Here is a 26,236-nt window from a genome sequence, read left to right on the forward strand (position 1 = left end):
GGGGCCGGCGGGCCGGGCCATGCAGCGCTCCCGGGCGGCCGCGGACGAGGCGGCTCTGCTCCTGGCCGGGCTGGCCCTGCGGGAGCTGGAGCCGGGCGGCGACTCTCCGGGCCGGGGTCGGCGGGGGCCGCGGCCCGGGCCGGCGGACGAAGCGGCCCAGGCGTTGGGCCGTAGGGGGCAGGGCGGCGGCGGCGGTGGCCCCGAGGCCGGGGTGGACGGACTGAGCCGCGGGGAGCGAGGCCCGCGGCGCGCGGCGGCCCCAGAGCTCAGCGCGCAGCCGGCGGGCAGCCCACGGGCCAGCCTGGCGGGCTCCGACGGCGGCGGCGGCAGCGGCAGCGCCCGCTCCAGCGGCATCAGTCTCGGCTACGACCAGCGCCACGGCAGCCCGCGCTCGGGCCGCTCGGACCCGCGCGCGGGCCCCGGGCCGCCGTCGGTGGGCAGCGCCCGCTCCAGCGTGTCCAGCCTCGGCTCCCGCGGCTCGGCTGGCGCCTACCCGGACCTGCTCCTGCCCGGCGCCTGTCCCGCGCCGGCTCGCTCCCCGGAGCCCGCCGGGCCGGCCCCTTTCGCTCTGCCTTCGCTCCAGCTGCCCCCGGGCCGGGAGGGCGGCCCGAGCGCGGCGGAGCGGCGGCTGGAGGCGCTGACCCGAGAGCTGGAGCGGGCGCTGGAGGCGCGCACGGCGCGGGACTACTTCGGTGAGCGAGCTCGGCCGCACCTCCCGCGCGCTTGGGCCCCGGGCCTCCGCTCTCCTCGTCGGGGGTCAAGGACGGCCTCCGGGTAGGCGGCCTGCTCGGTCGAGGAGAGCGCAGGGTGGGCCGGGATGCGAAAAGCGCGGCTCCCTCCCGTGGGGCTGGGGAGCCGGTGACGTTTGTTCCCGCAGATAGTGTGCGTGTGTTTGAACCACCAGGTCTGGGGCTTGTGTAGTACAGTGGCTTAGCGTGTGTGTGCGTGTGTGTGTGTGTGTGAACGAACCACCAGGTCTGGGGCTTGTGCAGGACAGTGGCTGAGACTCTGAGCCTCCGGGCCCGCAGTTCTGGCATCATCGGGATGCGTTGCTCCTGAGAGAAGAAGTCACGTTAATAGGCAGAATAAGCTATTCTCGAATAATTTCTTCTTAACCCTCGGTACTTGGTTTCAGCTCTTCGTACCCGGTGCTTTGTAATCAGCCGAAGCTGTTAGGCCCCCGCAGTCCCGGTGTCTCCCTTCCCTCAGCAGTACGGGCTGTGAACAGGGCAGGGAGGGAGGCGGCCGGCCAGATACCACCGGAGCCCACCTGACCTGAGGCTTTGATGATGGTGGCGGCTGGAGGTAGAGGCCGAGGGATGGAAGCCCACCCTGAGTGGGAGGAACTGAGCCGGTCTAACTGGACTGGGCTGCGTATATGGGATGTTTCCCAAGGGAACCCTACTTCACATTATTTGCAAAGATCATCAATCTCTGACAGCCTCCCTTGCCCAGTCTGACCTTGGCCCTTTGATCCCATCCTTTGGACAACTCTTGGGAGTCTTAGGCTGGAGGTTCTGAGAGGAGGCTTGGGGTGGGGCTTCCGTCCCTCCTTTACTGATAAGCAGGCACCTGGCTTTGGAGGGGGTGGTGGTTATCATGTCTGGGAATGATGCCCCTCCTGGGGTTTGTCTTAAATGCATTCATTCCAGCTGGCAGCTCTGGACTGCCCTGAACTGGATCTTGAGAGAGAAGGAGGTTGTAGATTACTAGTCAGTAGGGACATTCCAGCCAGAAGGAAAAATGTGGGCAGGAGGAAGCAAGTAAGGAAGTGGACGGTTCCATTAAGCTCCCAGGGCTGCAGCCCAAGAGGGGTCAGGTGGTCAAGGGAGTGTGTAGACCAGAGGGTTGTTCTGCCTTTGGGAGGGGACCTGTTCATCTTCGAGCATCATGGTGAGAATTTGTGGTCGGGTAGGTCCTGTGGCTGCTGTCAGAAGGCCTGGGAGCAGGGTGGTGACTTAGGAAGCTGTTGTCTGTCATACCAGGTAGGTGCTAGGAGCAGAAGCTGAGTGCCTTCTGAAGAGAACAAGTTTCCAGCTCTCTCTACTGGAGAAGCTACCCCTTTTTCCTGTCCCCACTCACTGCAGGGCCTGGGCAAGGGTGTGTTCTCTGGGCCTCTGAAGGTACTACTGAGTTTTTAAATTTCTTAATTATATATTTTTATTTTTAATTGGAGGATAATTGCTTTACAGTGTTGTGTTGGTTTTTGCCGTACAACAGTGTGAGTCAGCCATAGGTATACACGTGTCCCCTTCCTCCTGAACCTCCTTCCCACCCCCACACCTTCGCATCTGTCTAGGTTGTCACAGAGCACCAGGTTGAGCTCCCTGTGTTATCCAGCAGCTTCCCATTATCTATCTGTTGTACATGTAGTAATGTATATGTTTCAGTGCTACTCTTTCGATTTGTTCTACCCTCTCCTTCCCTGGCTGGGTCCATAGGTCTGTACTTTGTGTCTGCGTCTCTATTCCTGCCCTTCTAATAGGTTCATCAGTACCATTTTTCTAGATTCCATGTATATGAGTTAATATGTGATACTTGTTTTTCTCTTTTGACTTAACTTCATTCTGTGTAACAGCCTCTAGATCCATCTACCTCATTGGAACTGGCTCAAATTCATTCCTTTTTATGACTGAGTAGTAGTCCATTGTATATATGTAGCACAGTTCTCTATCCATTCATCTGTCGATGGACATCTAGGTAGCTTCCATGTCCTGGCTATTGGAAACAGTGCTGCAGTGAACATCACTCCTGAATTTTTGTGTGAAACTGAGGTGGCCAGACCTGGGCAAGTAGTGGGAGAAGTGAAGGGGCTAATGGGTCATCCTTTCTGAGGGCAACTGCTGTCACATGGGAGTGGGAGGTAACTGACGATATAGATCTTTGGGGTTTTTTTTCCCCCACAGGGCATGGGGGAATCTTAATTCCCTGACCAAAGAATGAACCCACACCCTCTGCATTGGAAGCACTGAGTCTTAACTACTAGACTCCTGGGGGAAGTCCTGCTCTTTCTTTTTTAAGAGAAGTGAGATCTAGGTTACATTTTCCTGATTTTTAAAAAATATGAGCAGCTATTTACTTGAACTGCTAGTATCTTACTACCTTTATTCCACCTTTTAGAGCTATAAATGCAGCAGTTTCATACACCTCAACTTGTATGAAAATAATGTAACATTTTACAACAGGAAGTCTGCAGGTAGCATAAGCTCAAGTGACCTCTGATAAACCTCACCCTCAGTGTGTTTCTTCCTCTCTGTCCATCCCTTTTTCTTGGCCCTAGAACCCACTCACCTCTTGGTCCTTCTCTGTATTTCATGAACATCTCTTCAGGTTCTGCTGTTGTGAGCCAGCTAGCAGCTTCAGGATTTGCCTGAGGGTAAATCGTGGGTTTACTCCACACCCTGGATCTGCCTCAGCTCGGCTGTCTTCAGTTTTGACTGCAGCCTGTGTCTCACCAGTACCTCTGATTCCTCTAATCTCTGTCTGGCTCCGAGTCAGTGCTGCAGCCGCCTTTTCAGTTGCTGTGCTAGGCAACAGAGTCGTGGTCTTCAACCTCTTCAGGGTACAGCCTATCACCCTAAGCCTTGGTCAGCTCCCTCTTTTAGTCCCTGAACAGCCTGCCTCTGTCCTCAGTGTTTTTTTATTAAAGTGGTGCAAGCTCATATTAAAAAAATCAAAAGAGAGCCAAAAAGCAAATAATAATAAGGTTATAACTTCTCCTCTTGCCCATCCTTCTGTTCTGCTCCCCAGGGGCAGCTGACTTCTGTCCCTTTCACTGAATATTTTGGTAACTTAGACAAAAACAAGGTCAGGTTTTCAGAGTTGATGGACAAGAATGAGGGTGTGAGGGTGGGTCATTTTCACTTTAGAAAGATAAGTCTGGCTGCAGTTTGCTGTAAGGAGACTGTTGAAACAGCAAGTGGAATGAGAATTGATGATGCTTAATCAGACCAGTGGGAGCGAGGGGAGGGAATGAAGTTTATAGTAGGAAACACAGAAACTGGATTCAGAGTTGGAGGTGAGAAAGGCAGGGTAGATCTGGATACTTCCATAAACCTGGCTACACAAAAGTGCCGTTTCCTGAGCGGGAACCCAGAGCTCTGTTCTGGGCCTGCGGTGGTCTGGGAGGTGGATCGGTGGCTCAGGAAAGGAATCTGGGCTGGGCAGGGTGCCAAGAGCCTCTTCAGGAGTGAGCAGTTGGGAGCAGATGGGACTTCCCCGGGGAAATGGGGTAAAGCCACGAGTGGAGGAGACCTGCAGACACGGTGTGTTTGGCTTCCAAATTCTCAAAACATGAACGTTGATGATTTATTTCTGCGTGGAAAGTTTTCATACACAAATCCAGATTTCTAGCTTTTCTGGAAAAATCAGACTCTCTAGCAGGCCTGGTAGCCGTCAGTGGAGCCGATGGCTGTGACCTCCCCCAGCCATGCCTCTCTCCTCCATTCACCTGGGGCCTCATCAGCCACTTTTACATTCCTGCCTGGTTTGAGAGCATCTGCACTGACTGGCCCTTTCCTGGGGAGACTTAGGCATAGGAGGTCCAGGATTGTGCAAGGGAATACCCAGTAGAACTGGGAAAAGAGAACCAGAAAGCCAGGCGGGTGTAGGTCATATCCTGGGGACTTGAGAGGAGGGCTGCTGCTGGCAAGACCAGAAGAGGAAGTCCATACATAGAGCTCACCGTTAGGAAATGACGGGGTGTGGACTGAACTGACTGGAGGGAGAGGGAGAATGGGGTGGCTGATGGAGGTTTTTTCAGGTGGGAGAGGCTCAACCATGCTAAATGTTAAGCAGAGAGATGTGATGGAAAGCAGGGGAGAAGGGGTGAGGGCAGTGTGTCCTGAAACTGCCAGAGGACTTAGAGTCCAGGGGACCCATCTTAGGCCCTTTGTGGCCTGGGAGACCTTGGGTGAGTCTGAGAGAGAAGCTCTGGTGTCTGGGTTGGCCACCTTCAGTCCAGGTCTCCAGGCCGGCTGGCCAGAGAGTCCCTTAAGCTCATGCTGGCCTTCGCCCTGGCATTGCTGGTCACCCCTCTCTTTACCACCCCTCCCTTGCCTGCTTAGCGCCCCACACTAGGGTGGCCCCCAAGTCCATCTAGTTTTCCTTGCAGAGCAGCTTCCCTCCATTTTTCCCTTGAAACCTTTGCTCAGATATCACCTTGTCACCGGGGCCTTGTCTGACACCCTCTTTAAACTTTAAAAATCACACACTCAGACATATTCCTGTTTGTTTTGGCCACACTGTGAGACATGTGTGATCTTAGTTCATCGACTGAGGATCAAACCTGTGCCCCCTGCATAAGAAGTGCAGTCTTAACCACTGGATGGTCAGGGAAGTCCCTAGATATATTCTTTTTTTTTTTTTTTTAATTTGGACCATTTTCAAAGTTTTTATTAAACTGTTACAATGTTGCTTCTGTTTTATTTTTTGTTTATGTTTTATTTTGGGGGGGCAAGGCATGTGGGATCTTAGCTCCCCCACCAGGCATCAAATCCACACCCCCCTACACTGGAAGGCGAAGTCCCAACCGCTGGACCGCCAGGGAGGAGCCCCCAGACATACTCTTAATCAGCCTTCTTTTCCTCCATAGCACTTTTTCCCACCTGAGATGTGACTTACCTATTGTTGTCTGTCTCCCTTCACTGGAATACAGGCTCCTTGGGGGTGGGAATTTGGTGCCTTGCAAAATCTCTGGCACCTAAACTATGCAGGGCATCAGTATCTCTGTGTGGACTGAACCAGAGATTAAACTGACATTATCATTCAATGAGGGAGGTGTGGCTGGGAGGGTCAGGGCTCTGCTCTCTTTGTGTGGTCTTCATTCTTTCTGGTTCATAGACAGCAGAAAGGAATTTCCCCCAGTCCGATAGCAGGTCAAGATGAAGGGGCTTAGAACAACTTTCTAGTCATAAAGGTGTCCTTGTAATTTTGATGGCACAGACAGTGTCACTTAGCTCTGACTTGCCAGGTGCGCTGCTAAACTTTATGAATCCTCAGACAACAGCAGCAAACGCTAAGTAGGGGTACCCTGGTGTGTGTGTGTATGTATGTCTGTGTGGGTGTTAGTCGCTCAGTCATGTCTGACTCTTTGTGACCCCATGGACTGTAGCCTGCTAGGTTCCTCTGTCCATGGAACTTTCCAGGCAAGAATGCTAGAGTGGGTAGCCATTCCCTTCTCCAGGGGATCTTCCAGACCCAGGGATTGATTGGGTCTCCTGTATTGCAGGCAGATTCTTTACCATCTGAGCCACCAGGGAAGCCCTAATGGTATCCTTACTATCCCTATGTTAGCCGTTAGTAATGGGGCGACGGAGGACTCTGGAATTTCCCTTGCCCCAGATCCCATGACTGGGCAGCACGGGGACTGGGAGTCAGATGCATAGCTGTTCCAAGTCCACAGTCATGGTGCTAACTGCTACTCTCTCCTGCCTCTTCATCCATAGGTATTTGCATCAAGTGTGGGCTTGGCATCTATGGAGCAAGGCAGGCATGCCAGGCGATGGGGAGCCTATATCATACTGATTGCTTCACCTGCAACTCCTGTGGTAGGTAACATTCTCCCCTTCCATCCCTCTTGCACTGTGAACCCCCTTGTGCCAAAGTTCCAGGCAGATGGATCACCCAGCTCTGGCCCAGGCTGGAGTGTGGAGGAGGCTGAGTCATGATGCCTTTCTTTCTGGCTTGGCCTATTTGAGGGCCCTAGGCTCCTGAGAGATCTGCTGGACCCTGGGGATGTGGATATGTGGGGACAGGGAAGAGCCTTTTGCTGGTCATAGGGAAAAGCTGCCCCTCTAACCCTTGTTTTTGTCTTTTTTTTTAAACGATTTATTTTTGGCTGCTTCAGTTCTCGGTTGTAGCATGTGGGGTCTTTGTTGTGGTGGGTGGGCTCTTCGTTGAGGTGCATGTGGTGCATGCGCTTCTCTTTGGTTGCGGCTTGCGGGCTTCAGAGCAGCAGGCTCAGTAGTTGTTGCAGTACATGGGTTTACTTGCCCCGAGCCATGTGGGATCTTAGTTCCCAGACCAGGGATCGAACTCGAATCCTCTGCATTGGAAGGCAGATTCTTAACCACTGGGCCCCCAGCAACAACCTAAGATTTTTTTTTTTTGATGTGGACAGTTTTTAAACCCTTTATTGAATCTGTTAGAATATTGCTTCTGTTTTATGTTTTGGTTTTTTTGGCCTGGATGCATGTGAGATCTTAGCTCCCCAACCAGGGACTGAACCCACATCTCCTGTGATGGAAGGGGAAGTCTTAACCACTGGACCAGGGAAGTCCCTGAGCCTTGTCTTTGGAACCTCTGTCCTTTAGCAGGGTACTGATATCTCCTGGCTGCCTGGGTGGGGCTTGTGGAGCCAGTGATGTGCCTTCTGCCTGCCTATATACGGGCTAGTATTTTTTTCCCCCGCAGTTTATTTTTCGTCCTGATTTTACACATGGGATAAAATATAAACATCATTTAACTTAAAGTTATAAAAAGTAACTATAATTCAACCAACCTAATAAATCTACATTCTTGATGTTCTTATTGTTCTTTCATACTTTGCCCCTGAACAGACATCTTTTATTTATTTACACAAAACATTTTAGTATTTTATATTATAAAAGTGTAATATGTGCCTAGTATTATGTCAAATAGTCCTGAGAAGCAATTTTTGCAATAGCAAAAAAGCACTTGTCTTCCTACCCCTGGTATCTCTCACTTGGTATTTTTTAGCAACTTCTTCTAGTAAACATCTCCATGTTCTAACAGTGCACACGGCTGTTTCTTGATGCATCAGTTTTAGAAATGATTTACTTGAGTTTTTTAACCATGTTTTACTTGAGTTTGCTGTGGTAAGTGAGGAATAGATTCTTTTTTTATAATTTTATTTCTTTATTTTTGGCTGTGCTTTGTTTGGGTCTTTGTTGCTGCATGGGCTTATCTCTAGTTGAGGCAAGCAGGGGCTACTCTCTAGTTGCAGTGTGCGGACTTCTCATTGCGATGACTTCTCTTGTGGAGCTTGAGCTCTAGGGCGTGTGCGCTTCGATAGTAGCAACTCCCAGGCTCTAGAGCACAGACTTAGTTGCTCTGTGGCATGTGGAGTCTTTCTGGATCAGAGCTCGAACCTGTGTCTCCTGCATTGACAGGTGGACTCTTTACCACTGAGCCACCAGGGAAGCCCTCAGAATAGGGGCTGTTCTTATACTGACTGTTCTCCCTTCTCTCCTTCCATCTTCTCAGTATAGTCATCTTAAGTTGTGATTATATCAATAAACCAGGTTTATATTACTACATTATGTGACTTTATAAATGTTATTTACTGCAGAGCTAAGAATTACACTGTGATTATATCTTCTTTTTTCTGTAGTCATTTACTTTTCCTGGAGTTTTTTCTTCTTTAAACTTTTTTTTTCTCCTTGCATTCTCTTGACTTTTATCTTTAGTTCTTTCCCCCCCAAGATGTTCCATTGTTGCAGGCATTCTTTTGAGTTCCCCTCTTGGGAGTCCCTGGCCTCTCTGTAGTCTGAGCCAGCTGTCCTCTGAACCCCTGTGGAGTGTTCATTCTGTACCTTCACGTGTATATTCTTTGGATTGAATCCATAGTCTCCACAAAGCTTTCAGCTGCAGGTAACAGGAAGACTGCTGAGGAGGCTTGAACTGTTAAGAATATTTCTTAACTCAGTGAACTGGGAGCCCAGAGATAGGACTGGCTTTAGGCTGGGAATGATCTAGTGGCCTAGGCCCTTTTGGCTTAGGCCAAAAGCTTGGCTGGGTTTCCCTCATGTTTGGCTTTATCCTCAGGGCAACTTCTCTTATGAAATGTCTGAGGCAGCTTGAGACTTCCATTGCCACATCACTGGTCTGAAGAAAGAGTGGGCATTTCTTCTGGTCATGTTTTTGGGGTGGAGACACTTCTTTTCCAGAAAACACCTAGCAACAATCTTCTTGCATGTCATTGGCCAGATCATCTCACATGGATTCCTGAACCAACCCCTGTGGCTGGGGGGAGTGCTGTGATTTGATTGACTTTACTTGCCTGAGTATCTGAACCAATATAAGGGAAGAATTTGCTTTATACTGATCAGGCCCACCCATGGATAAGGGGGGTGAATTCAAGTTTCCCTTAAACACAGCAAGCTGTCTGAGGTAAGGCTGGATACTGAACACAACTTGGATAAGTAGGGAAGACTCGAAGCTGTGAAACCACCCAAAGAGTGTCCAGCGTTTTGCTTCAGTTATCTAAAGAAGGGCATGTGGGAGGTACATTTTCTGAATTCTGGTGTGTCTAAAATGCCTTTATTCTACCCTCACAATTTATAGTTGACTGAGAATAGACTTCCAAATTGGAAATAATTTTCTCTAAGCATTTTGTTTAGCATGTTTTTTTTTTTTTTGTCCTTTTGGCTGCACCACACGACATGTGGGATCTTAATTCCTCCACCAGGGGTGGAGTCCATGGCCCCCTGCAGGGGAAGTGTGGGGTCTTCACCACTGGACCACCATGGAAGTCCCGCACTAAGCATTTTGAAGTTGTAGATTTATTTTCCAGAAGCCATGGCTCCTGCTAAATTTTGATGCCATTCTGAGTCTCATTTTTGTGTGTGTGACCTGTTTTTTCCTTTTGAGAGTCTCAGGAAGACGGCTGTCATTGCTCTGGCTCTAATAGCCGCTGGAAAGGGCTGTGAACTGCACAGTTCCAGGGAGTGCCATTTACGTAGATGCAGCAGGAATGGTGCTCTTGAAGTCAGGCAGTGCAGCAGCTGAGCTCAGGGTACTTTATTTATGTTTGCTCTCGGCTTTGTGCCATTGGTTGTGCTGGGCGCACACACAGAGTCCCGTCAGACTGGAGACTTGCCCTTCGGTTCTGGGAATTTTTTCTTGTACTATTTATTTTATTTACTCCTTTTTTTTCCCCTCTTGAATTAAATTCAGCAGTGTATGAATCAAGATAATATATTATAACCAAGTTGAGCCTATCTGAGGAATACTTGAGTATTCTTACACAGTATACAGTAGGAAACTCATTAATGTAACTCACCTCATTAACGAAGAAGAAAAACTTTATGATCGTCTCAGTAGGAGTAGAACAAGAGGTCAATACAATCTGACCTTCACGTTTTTAAAAATAACTTTTGTTTGTTTATTTTTGGCTGTGCTGGGTTTCATTGCTCGTGGTTGCTCTCATTATTCTCGGCAAGTGGGGGCTACTCTCTGGTTGCAGCGTGGGCTTCTCATTGCAGATGCTTCTCTTACTGTGGAGCACAGGCTCTAGGGCACATGGGCTTCAGTAGTTGTGGCTCCTGGGCTCTAGGGCACAGGCTTAATAGTTGTGGCACCGGGGCTTAATTGCTTCTTGGCATGTGGGATCTTCCTGGATCAGGGATAGAACCCATGTCTCCTGCACTGGATTCTTTACCACTGAGCCACGTGGGAAGCCCTGACATTCAGTTTTTTTTTTTTTTAAAGTTTGTATATTTGTTTTATTTTGACTACATCAGGTTTCAGTTGCCGCAGGCATGATGTTTCGTTGTGGTGCATGGACTATCTAGTTGTGGTTCGAGGGCTTAAGTTGCTCTGTGGCATGTGAGATCTTAGTTACCCTATCAGGGATTGAACCCATGTTCCCTGGGTTGCAAGGCAGATTCTTAACCACTGGATCACCAGGGAAATTCCTGACATTCAGATTTTAGCAAGTTAGAAATAAAAAGGAACTTTCTCAACCTGGTGAAAGTTGGTTACTAAAAATCTATGCAAACGTCACAGTGGTGAAATATAAGAAAAATGGACCTTTAAAAGAGGAAAGGACAAAGCCTGCAATCATATCTTCTATTCAGCATTGTACTGGAAGTCCTAGTCGTTGAACTAAGATAAGAAAAATAAATATACCATATTCATGTAAATACTTATGAATATATCCATATTCATGTACCATTGAACATGGGTATATTCAATAGTGTTGAGATGCCAGTTTTTTCAAATTGATCTATAATGCATTGTAATTCCACTTAAGCAGGTTTTCATGAATTTGCCAGGCTAATTCTATAATTTAAATGCAAGAGCAAAAGGCTAAGAATACTAAGATGATCTTGACAAAGAGTAAGTTGGGAAGCTTCTACTACCAGGTGTCAATATATACTGTATAGTTGTATTAGTAATTTCATGTGGTATTGGGGCAAGGATGGACAAATAGACCACTGGAACAGAGTGGAGAGTTTAGAAACAGACCCATGTCTGTGTGAAAACTTAATTGATGATAGAGATGGCATTGCAGGTGGTTCTGGGAAAAGTGGTTATCCCTATAAAATAATGAAATTAAATCCAAGTGGATCAAATACCAAAATGTGTAAAGAAAAACATGATAATTTTAGAAATAAGTATAGAAAATTACCTCTATCAATCTTTTGGTTAAGAAAGTTTTTTTTCCCACTCACAAAAATCACCACACTTAAGAAGAAGGGATTGACAAATTTGGCTACATTAGAGTTAAAAAACTGGATTTGTTAAAGAGACTGATCGTGCAGCATGTGGGGAAACAAACTATATACTGCCACAATCATAACTTCCAAGGATCATTTTCCAGGGTATTTAAAATATTTCACATATCAATTAGGAAAAAAGTACAGATGATTTAAAGTGTTCTTTTATAGCTTGATGGGTGTAGGTATGAGTTTTATTTGTCCAGGATTCATTTTGACTCCTGAATCTGAAAACTGTCAATATGAGAACAATCTTAGCTATTTTATTTTCAAAAATTTCCTTCTTTCCCATTGTTTCTATTATTTACTTATAAAATTCAAATTAGAAATATTAGTCTTTGTCATTCTATTCTACTTTTTTCTTAGCCACTCCTTCATATTATCCATATCTCCTCTCCCTTTGTTGCACTGTTTCACTTCTTCAGATCTGTCTTCCAGAATCAGGAGTCTAGATCAGTGAACTTTCTTGTCAGCTGTGTGTAGCTTTAGTAGGTGCTGGTGGTTACCATAGGAGACAAACCCAATTTATAATCCCACTGGCAGTGTATGAGAATTCCAGTTTTTCCTTATTCCTGCAAACACTTGGCATTGTCTTTTTAGCCATTCTGGTAGAGGTAGAGTGATATCTTTCTCTTTTTTAATAAATTTTTTACTTGGAGGAAGATTGATTTTCAAAGTTGTGTTGGTTTCTGCCATACTGGAGTGATACGTTAGTGATTTTACTTTGAATTTCTCTGATGAATACTGATGATTCATACACTTTTTCATGTATTTGTTGGTCATTTGAATGCCTTTGTGTGTGAAGTACCTGTTGAGTCTTTTACCCATTTTATAAAAAATCAATTAATTAATTTTTGGCCATACTGGGTTTTCATTGCTGCATGGGCTTCTCATTGCAGTGGCTTCTCTCGTTGTGGAGCACAGGCTCTAGGGCACTTGGGTTCAGTACTTGCGGCTCTGGGGCTCTAGAGCACAGGCTCAGTAGCTGTGGTGCCCAGGCTTAATTGCTCCATGGGGTGTTGGATTTTCCCGGACCAGGGGTCAGACCCGTGTCTCCGGCATTGGCAAGTGGATTCTTTACCACTAATCAACCAAGGAAGCCCCTTTTTGCCCATTTTTAAATTGGGTTGTTTGACTTTTTCTTCATGATTTCTAGGAATTCTTCATGCATCTTGGATAAAAGTTCTTTTGTTGGTTATATGTGTTGTAAATTCTTTTCCTCACCTATTCTTGCTTCATTACTTTCTTCTTTTTTGGCTGCGCCTCTCAGCTTTTGGGATCTTAGTTCCCCAGCCAGGGACAGAACTTGGGCCCTAGGTAGTGAGTGCAGTTTTAACCACTGGACCACCAGGGTTTTCTAGTTTGTGATTGTGGAAGTCTGTCTGGGAATTCATTGAGGTGTGTCGTTGAAGGTGCATTCTCCTAGGGAATTTTTTTTTTTCCCACTTAACAATAGGACAGATTTTATTAGGGAATAATTCTCCAATAAAGTTGATACAGTTCTAAATTATGTTTTCCAGAAAACTTAAGGAATGTTTTAAATGTATGAGCAGGGGCAAATATATATTTTCTGAGAATTCTTATTACTTATGGATTTGTATTCATGTAATGTGTTGCAGTACCATCATTATTCTTTTGATGCACAAATTGTCTCAAATTTGGCCAGAGAAGTCCCTTCCCACTGGCTCCTATGCTCTTTTGACATGTACCCACTTTGTTCTTTGAAGACTTCTTTACTCTGGCACAGGATATACTCGGTTTATCTTTGTTTTTGTTTTTAATTGAGTAAAATTTACATACTCCTTAGCAAACAGATCTTAAGTATATAGTTCAGAGATTTAGCATAAGTATGTACATTTATACAACTTACACCCCTAACAAAGATATAGGAAAAAAACTGCAAGAAACTTCTGTCTTGTCCTTTCTCCAGTTGATCTCCATATGATTCCCCCATCATATCCTTTCAACCAGTGTTCCAATTTCTTTTTTTTTTTTTAATTTATTTTATTTTTTTCCAGTGTTCCAATTTCTGCCACCATACATTAGTTTTGTCTGTTCTAGAACTTCATTTAAATGCAATTAATATGTACTATTTTCTTTCTTTTTTTAAAGTTGTTTCCCCCCCCCCCCCCTTTTTTTTTGCTAAGCATTTTTGTTTTAAATCCATGTTGTTACATGTATCAGTAGTTCCCTCCTTTGTATTACTGAGTAAGATTCTGTTGTATGAATATATACCACACTTTGTTTTTCCATTTAACTGTTGGTGGATACTAGGTTGTGCTATGAACATTCTAGTACAGGTCATTTGTGGACAAATGTTTTCATTTCTCTTGGGTAAATTCCAGGGAATGGAATTTCTGGGTCGTAGGCTAAGTGTATGTTTAATTTCATAAGAGAATGTCAAACTGTTTTCCAAAGGGGCTGTATCATTTTAAACTCCTACTCAAAATGTAAGAGAGTTGGGTCATTCTACATATTAGCCGACAGCTGGTATTTTAGTCTGTTTAATTTTAGCCATTCTAATGGGTGTGAAGTGGTAGTTCACTGTGGTTTTAATATATATTTCCCTGAGAACTAATGAGGTTTAGGCATCTTTTTTCTTTTGTTTCTTGGCCATTTTTTTCTTCTTTTGTGAAGTCTATTCAAGTCTTTTGCCCTGTTGTTTTTTTTTTTTTTTAAATAATTTTTAATTTTGTTTTTACTCCCTTTTTATTTTGTTTTTAAAAATTTTTTGGCCTTGCCATGTACCATATAGGATCTTAGTTCCCCACCCAGGGATTGAATCTGCAGCTCCTTCACTGGAAGCTTGAAGTCTCAACCACTGGACTGCCAGGGAAGTTCCTCTTTTGCTCAGTTTTTAAATTGGGAGTTGTCTTTTATTGTTTAGTTCTAGGAATATATATGGTAAAATTTCTTTTTAGATGTTTTGTGAATATTTTCTTCAGGGTTTTTTTGTTTGTTTGTTTTATGGTTATTATTTTTGTGACATAAAATTTTCTGTCTCCCTTTAAGTCATGAAGATAGTCTCCTTTGTTTTTTTCTAGAAGTTTTAGGTCTCTCATTTTTATGTTTAGGTTGATGACTATTTCATCTTCTGTATAGTATGAGGAATTGAGTCTTTTTTTTTTTTTTTCCATATGACTGTCTGGTTGTTTCAGCACCATGTACTGGAAGGACTTTTGCTTTCCCACTTGCATGTTTCTTGAAGTATTTATGGGTCTGTTTTTGGACTTCATTCTGTTCCACTGATCTTTTTGTCTCTCCTTACCAGAATATTATACTGTCTTGACTTCTGTAAATCTTAAAATAGATAATGTTAGTCTTCTTGTTTTGTTGATCTTTTCCAAGATTATTTTGGCTATTCTAGGTTCTCTGTGTTTCTATATAAATTAAAACATTGGAACATCAACTTCCACAAAAGAAAGAGTGCTGGGAACTTGACTGGGTGGCACTGAATGTGCAGATCAATTGGGGCAGAATCAGTATGAGAACATTTGAAGCATGAAGATGGTTGTCAGGAACTGTGCAAGGTCTGAGATTTTTCTTTAGCCTGCCAGTGTTTCATGGGTGCTGGCTGAAGACACGACCCTCCTGGGGCAGATACTCACAGTACTGCAAGCAGCGTGAGCTTCACGTTTGCACTGGTTCTGTGTTTCCTCCTTAGTCCCACAGTGGTGATGTGGATACCAGGTGAGCGCTGCTTGTGCAGTGGGTCTGTTATGTCATGGCTGAGGAACCCTGAGCTTAGGGAACCCCAGGATTTTATAATGGGCTGCCAGCAAAGCTGTCAGATTCTTCTCCCAGAGAAGCCCATTATCTTTATTAGATTGAACAGCAAACAGACTTGCCCTCTGCCGCAGAGGGAGATGCTGTCTCTGTCTTCTAAGCAGTTTGCTCCACAGATGTCCTGGATAATCTGGATATATTATCCTGGATATCCTTCCTGGATATCCTGAAAGATAATCTGGAATGAAAGCTACCAGCCCTGTGTTTGAAAGATGTGTTAAGAATGGAAGCAGTCCAATGGAGAACTGTCTTCCAACAGTGGTCTCTCTCTCTATTTATTAGCTCTTTTACAGTTTTTTCCAGCAAGCTTTGGTTTTACTGAGTCAAATCAGACACATCTTTCATTAAACTTATTCCTTAGTATTTCATGGTTTTTCTTCAGATGCTATTATAAATGTATTTATAAAATTGTAAGTTTATTTTCTAATCACTTGCTGCTAGATTATAAAAATATTTTTGGTTTTCATATACTGACCACCTTTACTACAACTTTGCTAAACACACTGATTAGTTTTAGTAGTTTTTTTTTGTATATTTCTTATGATTTTTCTATATAACAAAATTGTCATCTGTGTTTAAAGACAGTTTTTGCCTTTCCACTTTTTTTTTAAGCAATAATTTTCAGTTCACTAGATGAAACACTTGCAACATCATCTGCAGGAATGCAAAATAAGCTACCTATAGCAAATGATAAGGATAATGGGCAAAAAGGAAAAAGCATACATTGGAATAGAAGCTTCTCTTGAAATAAAAAATCAAACCATTATTATAAAGGAATTTACCAAGATCTGCTATATTTCCCCCATCCCGTTTGCTGGAAGTCAACAAGAGCATCTAGCACTCTGTGTGCCTGTCAGAATCAGATCAGAGCATCCTAATGCAAAAACAAAAAAGAAAATCCCTAACCCCTCCCCCAAACCATAGAACTATAACTCCAGAGTTCAAATTCAAAAAGGAGAGTGCACTGTCTAGCACTTCTAGTATACTGTTGAATCCTAAGGGTAAAAGTGAAAAAAATATTTAACTATTACGTCTGATGTTAGCTGTGGGTCTTTTGTAGATGTGCTTCATCAGGTGGAGGAGGTTCCCTCTTGTTCCTGGGTAGGGATTGTCATCTCCTGACTAATGGGAATGCCTCTCATAGCTGCTGGCAGGTCTGCTGGGGCTGTGGTTTGGATTTGACAAGTGTGCCTTTTTCTTTTAAAGTTTTTTTTTTTTTCCCAATTTATTTAAACTAAAAAAATATCACATCACTCATTTTTCTTATCCCCAACCCCCTGTGTCTTGAAACAGCCAAACTTTTCTCTGTATAGATGTTCTTGTGGTTTTTTTTTTTTTTTTTTTTTTAAAGATTCCCTGTATAAGAGTGGTCATAGTGTATTTCTGTTTCTTTGTCTGAGTTCGTTTCACTTAGGATATAATACCTTCCAGGTGCATACATGTTGTTGCAAATGACAAGATTTCATTTTCATTCTTTGTCATGGCTGAATTTAATAATAATATTCTAATGTGTGTGTGTGTGACAGTTTCTTTATCCGTTGCATCCATCAATGGATACTTAGGTTGTGTTCATATCTTTGTTATTGTAAATAATGCTATAGTGAACATAGAGATGCAGATAACATTTTGAATTAGTGTTTTCATTTTCTTTAGATAAATTCCCAGAAGGGGAATTGCTAGATCATATGTTAGTTCTATTTTTAATTTTTTGAGGAGCCTCCATATTGTTTCCCACAGTGGTTGTCCCAATTGACATTACATTCCCACCAACAGTGTATAAGAGTTCCCTTTTTTCTACATATTAACCAGTGCTTGTTATTTCTTGTCTTATTGGTAATAGCCATTCTAAAGGGTGTGAGGTCCTTTGTTGTAAATTGATCCACTATATATGTGTGTGTTTATTTCTGGGCTTGCTGTTCTGATTCATTGATCACTGTGTCTGCTTTTATGCCAATAGCATACTTTTTAATTACCATAGCTTTGTGATACAGTTTGAAATCAGGGAGCGTGGTACCCCTAGCTCTGTTCTTTTTTCTCAAGGTTGCTGTGGCTGTTTGGGATCTTTTGTGTTTACATATAAGTTTTAGGATTATTTGTTCTATTTCTGTGAAAAATACCATTGGAATTTTGATAGGGATTGCACTGAATTGATAGATTGCTTTTGGTAGTTTGGACATTTTAATAATACTGATCTTGCAGTCCATGAGCATAGAACATTTTTCCATTTGTGTCTTCTTCAGTTTCTTTTATTAATATCTTAGAGTTTTCAATATACAGGTCTTTTACCTCCTTGGTTAAGTTTATTCCTAGATATTTTGTTCTTTTTGATACAATTATAAGTGGACTGTTTTCTTATTTTCTCTTCCTGATAGTTCATTATTAGTTAAAGCAACACAACACGTTGTTGTGTGTTGATTTTGTATTCTGCAACTTTACTGAATTCATTTATTCTAACAGTTTTTGATGGAGTCTTTTGGATTTTCTGTATATTTCATCTGCAGATATGGATAGTTTTACTTCGTCCTTTCCAATCTGGATGCCTTTTATTTCTCTTTCTTGCCTAATTGCCCGGGCTAGGACTTCCAATAATACTGTGTTGAATAAAAGTGGTAAAAGTGGACATCCTTGTCTTGTTCCTGATCCTAGAGAAAAAACTTTTTAACTTTTCATCATTGTATATGACATTAGCATGGGTTTCTTATATATGTCCTTTATTATGTTGAGGTATGTTCCCTCTGTACCCATTTTATTGAGAGTTCTTGTTATGAAAGGATATTAAATTTCATCAGATGCTTTTTCTGTATCTATAGAGATGATCACAGGATTTTTATCCTTTATTTTGTTAATATGATGTATCACACTGACTGATTTGTGAATGTTGAACTATCCTGGCATCCTTGCAATAAAGGATACCTTTTTTTAATATATTGGGCTTCTTTATCTGGTGAGAGTTGTACTTCTAATGTTTTTAGCTTAAGAAATTTATTCTGCGAAGTCTGCTCTTAAAGCAAATGTTTTTTTTAAAATTATCAGAACTTCAATTTACATTTGATAAACAGGTCTTCACATATTTGTTATGACAACTTCTTATGACAATTTTGTCAACAACATATTCTTAATTTTTAAAAACTATTAATTAGTGTAATGATAGTAACATAACATTAGAGGGAAATTTAAAAATTTGTCTGCAGTCCATTTCTCATCTGTTGGAGGAGGGTGCTGAGAAATGGCGGCAGAGACATCATCCCTGGTTCCAGTGGCCCAGGGACCCCCTTCTCTACCCTCATCCTTGCAGGGAGACGACTTCGTGGGAAGGCATTCTACAACGTGGGTGAGAAAGTGTACTGCCAGGAGGACTTCCTGGTGAGTCACAGCTGTGCCCTGGCTGGTGCCTTGGGTGGGAGCAGGGGCAGGGACCCTCCTGAGTCTCATGGAGACCCGAGGCCAGGAAGTGGATGCTGGCTGGGCAGCGAGTGCTCCTTTGTCACATAACATCCTGGATCCTGTGTTCCCCTCCCAGTACTCCGGGTTCCAGCAAACGGCTGACAAGTGTAGCGTGTGTGGACACCTCATCATGGAGATGGTGAGAACCTCCCCCAGGCTCCTGGAGCCCCTCTGACATGCGCGGAGTCTGAGGACCCCACCCTTTCACCTGTTGGAGACCTGCCAGGGGCTCAGAGCCAGCGTGTCTTCTGGGGGCTGTGCTGAGCCTTCACCTGCACTGACCCTTCAGTGCCTCCTGCCCCCAGATCCTGCAGGCCCTCGGGAAGTCCTACCACCCAGGCTGCTTCCGATGCTCGGTATGCAATGAGTGCCTGGACGGGGTGCCCTTCACTGTGGACGTGGAGAACAACATCTACTGTGTCAGAGATTATCACACGTGAGTAGCCGGCGCTGTGGAGCAGTGTGACTCCCGTGGTTCCTCTGACTCCCCTGGGAGCATTTTTCCAGCCTGCTTGTCTGTGTTCTCCATTCTTGGCCTGTTCACTTCCTGCCTCCACTGTGTGCTCAGTGGTTGAGCATGGATCTCTGCCTGGAGCCATCTGTCTCGGTCCTCTCTTCCCCTTGCCTTTGCCTACAGCCCCTTGCTCCTAGGGGTTTGAACTCTCAGATGCCCCACCTCGTGTGTCTCTGCTCCAGTGGCCAGGCTGGGACTTTTCTGCCTGGAATGGGAACTTGGGGTCTCTGCAGAGTCTTTTTCCTGCCTGTCTGGTACCCATGTGACTGGGCAATCCATTCTTCCTTGCTGTGGCTCCAGGCTCCGCTCTCAGACCTCTGGTCCTGTGCTGCTGCCTTGCATGGGGGTGGTGCTAGGCATTGGTTCCTGGTACTTGATGTGGAGCCAGGCTTTGCAGGTCTCAGCTAGGAGAGGCCCAAACCTGGACATTAAGGGGCAAAGACTCAGGAAGCATGAGGGAGAGGCCAGGGCAGAAGCCATCTGGAGGCGGTGATGGGCTGGAGGTGAATTGGGGAGCCACAGAAAAGGCCAGTGCTGAGAAAGCATGGCAGAGGATGCTCCTGCCTCACTCTGTCCACACAAGGAGAGGGGGCCTGTTGTTTGGGCCACATCATGGGCTACTATGGGTGGACCTGTCCTCGTGCCCTTGACCTCCAGTCATTCAGCTGGTCACTTCTGGTTTCCTTTATTCCTCCAGGGTGTTTGCACCAAAATGTGCCTCCTGTGCCCGTCCTATCCTCCCTGCACAGGTAGGAACCACTCACCTGGAGATGATCAGGTGCCTGGCCCTGCTGGTCCTGCTCGGGTGGGCCCCAGGTCTTGAGCCCCGGTGGGAGGGACGAGCAGGTGCTCCTGCCCCATCGCCCTGTGGGCAGAAGGATGTGTATAGGAGGGGGACCACCCAGGGCGCACAGGGTGCAAGTGTTCCCGCATGAGTTAGAGGGACATGGTGGCCCCTGCTTCTTAGCTGGCCCCCTGCCCCCTCAATGCCATTGCCCATCCATGTCAGGACTGTCCCCCAAATCCGTGAGCTCACAGCGGAGTTGGTGGGAGGAGCAGATGAAGAGAAGGGTGCAGTCTGTGCAGGAAATGACCTTTGGGGGTGCGGCTCTCGGCACTGGGTTTCCTCACCTGCTGGCTCTGTCCCAGCCTACCGTGTCTAGGGAAGCAGGACTGGCAGTGGTCTTTCCTGACTCCAAAGAACCGATGCCCATGTGGTGGCTCTCATCAGCAAGTGTGCATGCTGTCAGCTGCAGGTGTGGGAGGAAGCCTATGGCACACACACATCCATCGGTGTGCACCCACCAATGCCTGTTCCGGCCCCATGGAAGCACCCGTGTCAGTGCTCACACGGGTGTGAAAGCACAGCCCCCATGACAGGAGCACGTGTAGATGTGTGCCCACCATATAGTTTGCTTCACACCCTATTTCTTCTTCCAGGGCTGTGAGACAACCATCCGTGTGGTGTCCATGGACAGAGATTACCACGTGGAGTGCTACCACTGTGAGGTGAGCCCGGGTCCCCCAGAGGGCTGGTGGCTGGGGCAGCCACCCTCCTACACACACCTCGTCCTCCCTAGGTGTTCTGCGGGCCTACCTCTTTTTAATATTTCTTTGGCTGCCCTGGGTCTTAGTTGCAGCAATGTCTAGTTCTCTGAACAAGGATCAGGCCCCCTGCATTGGTACCACTGTCTTAGAGTCTTAGCCACTGGACCACCAGGGAAGTCCCCCACTTCCTCTTTTATGGTTTTACCGCATGATGCCTATCCTCCCCTCAGTGAGCTCTCTCCCTCTGCCCCACGCCCCCCCCACGCCCCCCCCCCCCCCCCCCAGGATATAGTCTCTCTCAGCCCATTTCTCATTCAATCAAATTATTTCCTCAGGATGTACAGTGTCGGGGTGTTGTGGATATAGAGAATAAAGACAGTCTGTACCCTCCAGAGAGACAAGTACTCAGGCAGTATTTAACAGGGTCATCACTGCTATCAAGGGGAGTTTTCAGAGCACCTAGGATGCCTTGGAAAATCAAGGAAGACTTTCTGGGGGAGGTGAAACTCAAGCTAAGACTTGAAAGATGAATCAGAGCTAGCCAAGGAGGCAGGGAGAAGGGCATTTCCAGGAAACGGAAGCAGAATTGCTAAGGTGTGAAGATGTGTTGTTTTGTGTCACTGGAGAAGTTGGCAGGATGATGAAAGGCCACTTGAGCTGAGGAGCCTGCAGTTATCCTGAGGACTAGAGAAGGATTGAAAAAGGATGACATGATGTCATTGCGATTTTAGAAAGGGCATTCACCTTGCCATGCAGAGAATGAATGGAGAAGGACGGGGAAGGGGCTGGGGTTCCCTGAGGACACTGGTGGAGTGAAGGTTGTGACCCTGGGTTCCGGGAAGTAGACGGAGTGTTGGTTAGATAGTACAAGGGACTGGATTTGGTCAATGACTGGATGTGTGAATTTAGGGGTTGGGAGGTGAGAGTGAGGACCCCAGGAGAATGAGTGAAGGTAAGAAGAGGAAGGCATAAAATGTTCTCACTTTTGGTAGCTAGAGACATCTGAACGGAGATATCCAGGAAGGAGGCCGATGTACTGGAGTATGAAGACTCTGGTACAGGGGTAGGAGTTTGGGAGTCATTGGCATATATAGCTCTTTCCTCTCTGATACTCTGTCCTGTGGTTTCTAGTTGCATTTACCTCCCCAAATTCTCAATTAAAGGAGGCCAATAGGCTCTCTTTGAGTAGTCTGGAAAATCTTTACAAGTAGTACAGTAACTTGGGGCAATTGTGGGACTTACTTTATTAGTTTCCCTTCCATCACTGGCCTGCCTTGCTAGGAGTTCTGAGTGTGAGAATCACTGTTTCGTATTTTTTTGCCCAGCCTTTTTCATTGTTAAAGGCAGAATGGGAATTCTAGTGCTTGCTACTGTCCGGGCCGGAAGCAAGACTCCCATCATGGTCAGGTACAAGGCTGCTGAAGCCAGGGGAGTAAATGGTCTTCCAGAGAGAACTGTAGAGGAAGGAGTTGGGGCTCAGGATAGCCCCGGGAGCTCCCAACATTCCAGGGATGCATACAGCCACACAGGAGGCCTAGAATGAGTGGCCTGATCTGACTGGAGAGGTAAGAGAAAAACCAAGGGTTTCAGAGTCCCAGGGAAGAGCAGGTGTGTCAGTGAGAAATCTTCTGTATGAATCTAGGGTCCATTTGGAACCAGGTTGTGTTGGTGGGGCCAAGTGACCCAAAGGGAATAGGAATCCTGTTGGGAGGATCAGGGAAGGTGGACTGGGAGCAGGCGTGACCTGCGGAGGGCCCCTGGTCCTCTAGTAACAGCAGGAGGGCATCCTGCTCTGCTGTCTGGGGACTTGCCGGGTCCCCTTGGCATCACTAAGGACAGTCCTTAGGAGAAGCCTCATAATGAGAGTCCAGGAGCAGGTTAAGCTGTGGGCAGATCACAGCCAGTGCCTCAGGGCTGGGAGATGTGGTGCCGCTGTCTCTCCGGGGAGACCCCTGGACAGGAACTGGGGTCTCCAGGCCCCCTTCTCGTCCCCTCTCCCTGGTGTGTGGTGGTTAGTAGCAGGCCCAGTCAGGGGGCTGTGGCCAGACAGGACATCTGGGATCTGGGCTGTTTGGGACATGAGGCTCCTTGGCAGCAGTCCAGCTTTGTAATCTGGTGGGGGCAGGGCAAATATTAGTCTCAGGGCCTTTGGGTAACAAGTGTCAAACCTGCCAGGCTGGAGTTCAGCCCTGAGTGCAGTGAGTGTGACCAAAGGGGCCTCTTTGGGATAGGTGACAAAAGGAAGGAAAAAATTGTTCACCTGGTGCCTCACTGTAGCTCACAGCACACTATCTTCCATATCTGACCTTCACATTTCCTGTCATTTATTTAAACACGAATCACGTAGCTTGTTAAACAAGAGAAAATTAGCCCATAATATATCCTGCAGTGGTAAAATGGTAAGATAAGGGACATAAAACAAAACTCCTTGTTTATTTGATGTTTTCAGTTCTTCTGTTCCATTATCTCTTAAGGCCACTCAAGTCAGCCATTTGACCTTCTCCGTTTCCCAAGGTCACCAGTGACCCTCATGTGGGGATCCAGGAGACGATTCTCAGTTGTCACTGCCCTAAGCTTGCAGTAACTGTCCTAGACTCTTCTCCTCTCTTAGTCGCCCTCTTCACTGTGCCCTTAGGACAGGTTGTTTTTGCTTTGCCTCTTCTATTTTCTCCTGAAATCTGGGCTCTGGTTCTCTTCTTTCCTCTCATAAAGTTGGAGCTTCCACAGCTCAGCTGTTCTCTTCCCTTTCCTAGTTAACTGCACTCCCTGTGAGAAACTCCTGTGGCTTAGTAAGAACTGTCACATTTTTATGCTGATGCCCCCATTTACTGCCCAGCCCTGACTCCCAGACTCCAGGCTAGTGTCCAACTATCTCCGTCCTGACTGGCTCCTTTGGTTGTGTAGGAGGTTCTCCAAGTCGGGGTGTCCCAACACTGGGCTCCTGAGCCCCTCTCCCACAAAGAGTAAAGGCCAAAGTCCTCTGGAGGGTGGGCAGGGTCCTAACAGATTGCTGATGCGCCTCTCCCTTGCTTACCATGGAGTCGGGGCTGTGTTCTTCCCTAGGACTGCGGGCTGCAGCTGAGCGGGGAGGATGGACGCCGCTGCTACCCCCTGGAGGGCCACCTGCTGTGTCGCCGATGCCACCTGCGGCGGCTCCGGCCCGGGCCACTTCCCTCACCTGCTGTGCATGTCACGGAGCTCTGAGCCCGGGCTGAGAGCCCGACCCTGGGGTTGTGTTTGTGCTTGCACGAGCCTGCGGTTTTGTGTGCGTCCCCATGCGTGCGTGGTTTTACGTAGAAGCGCGCATGTTTTTCTGCGCAGGCGCGTGTTTTCTGCGTTCGCGCGTGTTTTTCTGTGTAGGCACATTTTTGCGTGCACGCTAGCGACGCGCGACCCAGGTCAGTGCCAGAGCTTTGTGTCAGGGTGGGCGCGGCGGCGGGCTCCCACCCCACCCCTATACCCACCAGCCACCGAGCTGCTGTCCGAGGGGCCGGCCCCGCGGCGAAGCTATTAATATTTATTCACCGTCTGTGCCTCCTCAAGCCGCTTTTTTTCTTCCGGGCCCTGCCTGCTTCCCGCCCTTCCCCCCCAGCGGCTTTCCCTTTCGGGACCCCCTGTGCCCGGTAGCCTCGTGGGGCGGGGGGGGGGGGGAGAGTAGGCTCCCAGACCGGTTCTGGGTCGCATAGCTGAAGATGGCCGTTACCACGTGCAGGGGTGCGGGATACACGGCCGCCGTCCTCCGACTGGCCTTGGGGCAGGAGCCAGTTTCCCTGAAGCGAAGGGGTCTGGGATCCCCTTCTAGAACGCCCGGGGGTTGGGTGTGGTTTGGCAGGTGGGGGTTTGGGGAAGGGCACGCGTATTTGTTTCCTAAGCGCCTTGCCTGCTGGTTGGGTGGGAAGGGTTCGTTGTTTGGGTGGGGTCGCTGGAGGGGGTGAGGAATGACCCTCCTCAGGGAGTAGGGCCTGTGAAGGACCCCAACCTTTGGCCTTTGGTCACTGCGGGTTTTGGTCACCCGGATTCCGATGGGTGTTTTCAGCCGTCATCTCGCCCTGGGCTCCTTTCCAAGCCCTCCCTTCCTCAGCCTCGCGAAAAGAACGCCTTCTCACGCAGAATTCCAGTCACAGGTCTCGGTCAAGAGAGACCGCGAGGGGGCGCCCTGCCCACTTGTTGCAGGAAAGCACTGTGTATTAGGCTCCACGACAAAAAGCATATAAGTTGACTTAAATTAAGTTTTTCCTTTGAGAATATTTTCATTTTCTTTAAAAGAATATAGTTTTCTTTTAAAACCTTGGTCCACGGTTGTTATTTCTTAGGAGAATCACAAGCTCAAAAATGTCTAATTTGTATATCATACAGCTAGTGTTCAAGTGGTAAAAAAAAAAAAAAATTGTAGTTTGACTATGTTTTTGTATAAATTCCTCTGAAATCTCAGGCTTTTGACTAGCGTGGGGTTTTGTTTGTGTCAGTGTCTTGAGAGCGGTGACTGAAATGTGGTATGTGAAAATGTAGATTTTTCTTTTTTTTAATCTTCTGAAAGACACATCAGCATTGGGAAGCTTGGACTTCTCATTCATTCCTCATGTTGGATTTGCACTGGTGGGTAGCCAGGGCAGGCCCCTGCGGCTGAGAGACCCCCTAATCAGGATAACCATCACAGTGATTTTCATGGAATACTTTAAGTCCACTTGTTCCTATGAGAACTGAACCACCTCCTCTTGACTACTGTTCTTATCCAGGTGTGAGATGTAGGATCTCTGTTGTAGGATTATTCATCTGGGAGAGCCCGGCTGTAGGAAGTGAAGGTTGTCAGGAGTGCCCATGGGGATAGGTAGGAGGGGAAGTGGCGGCCATCAGGGTCCAGCTAGTCTGAGAACTGGAGCCGGGAGGCCCCCTAGTGGGCGGAGGGCGCAAGTACATGGTGAGTTTGGGGATTGTTATTTTAACACAGAGGTGTGTCTCCTGAGGAAGGGGCTTCAGAAGGATCAAAGTGGCTTCTTGGAGGAGCCGATCTCAGTGGGGCAGGTGAGAGTAAATTCCTGGGATGGGTGGCTGTTTTCTGGGTTTCTCTTCCTTCTGAGCTGGGCTGCTTTTGCTTTCTAGCCCATTATTGCAAAGCTTTTCTGACTGCTTCCAGTGTCAAAGCTGCTTTGCCCTGGGTTTCTCCTTATTGCAAGTGCAGCTTGTGTCTTTTCTCTTCTTTTGTATCTGCTGTGGAGGTGATCCCCATCATTGCTTTCCACACCTGCTCTGTTTTGGTTACTACGCTCCCCCACACAGATGAACCAAGTCATCACAGCATGGAGCCCCCTTCGGGTTCATGTGCCAGACTTTATCAAAAGTCAGAGCCAAGAGAATGCATCTCTAACTGCTCTTTCTCTTTGGGCTCCAAATACAGAAGCCCTGTATTGGCTTCTCCCATGGCTGGTGACTGCTACCATCCCTTTAGCCCCAGAGCCTTTGCACACGAAGGTCACTCTGCCTG

The 26,236-nt window shown here is 46.6% G+C and overlaps 1 protein-coding gene across 1 annotated transcript; it reads left to right on the forward strand.

Moving 5' to 3' along the window:
- On the forward strand, nt 1–25,185 carry WTIP (WT1 interacting protein). The gene is made up of 8 exons (XM_061138983.1): nt 1–692; nt 6,447–6,548; nt 18,544–18,611; nt 18,769–18,831; nt 18,998–19,128; nt 19,904–19,955; nt 20,647–20,715; nt 23,818–25,185. The coding sequence occupies exons 1-8, from the start codon at nt 20–22 to the stop codon at nt 23,956–23,958; spliced, it is 1,299 nt and encodes a 432-aa protein (XP_060994966.1). The 5' UTR covers nt 1–19; the 3' UTR covers nt 23,959–25,185.
- The last annotated feature ends 1,051 nt before the right edge of the window (nt 25,186–26,236 follow it).

Source organism: Dama dama, chromosome 4 (assembly GCF_033118175.1).
Source record: "Dama dama isolate Ldn47 chromosome 4, ASM3311817v1, whole genome shotgun sequence".
Lineage (NCBI taxonomy): Eukaryota > Metazoa > Chordata > Mammalia > Artiodactyla > Cervidae > Dama > Dama dama.

Bases quoted from the DNA above. Each gene is read 5' to 3' on its own strand.
- WTIP (XM_061138983.1), top strand. From the start codon at position 20: ATGCAGCGCTCCCGGGCGGCCGCGGACGAGGCGGCTCTGCTCCTGGCC. The intron at 6,549-18,543 runs GTAGGTAACATT...TCATCCTTGCAG, and splicing joins CTTCACCTGCAACTCCTGTG to GGAGACGACTTCGTGGGAAG. The intron at 18,832-18,997 runs GTGAGAACCTCC...TCCTGCCCCCAG, and splicing joins GACACCTCATCATGGAGATG to ATCCTGCAGGCCCTCGGGAA.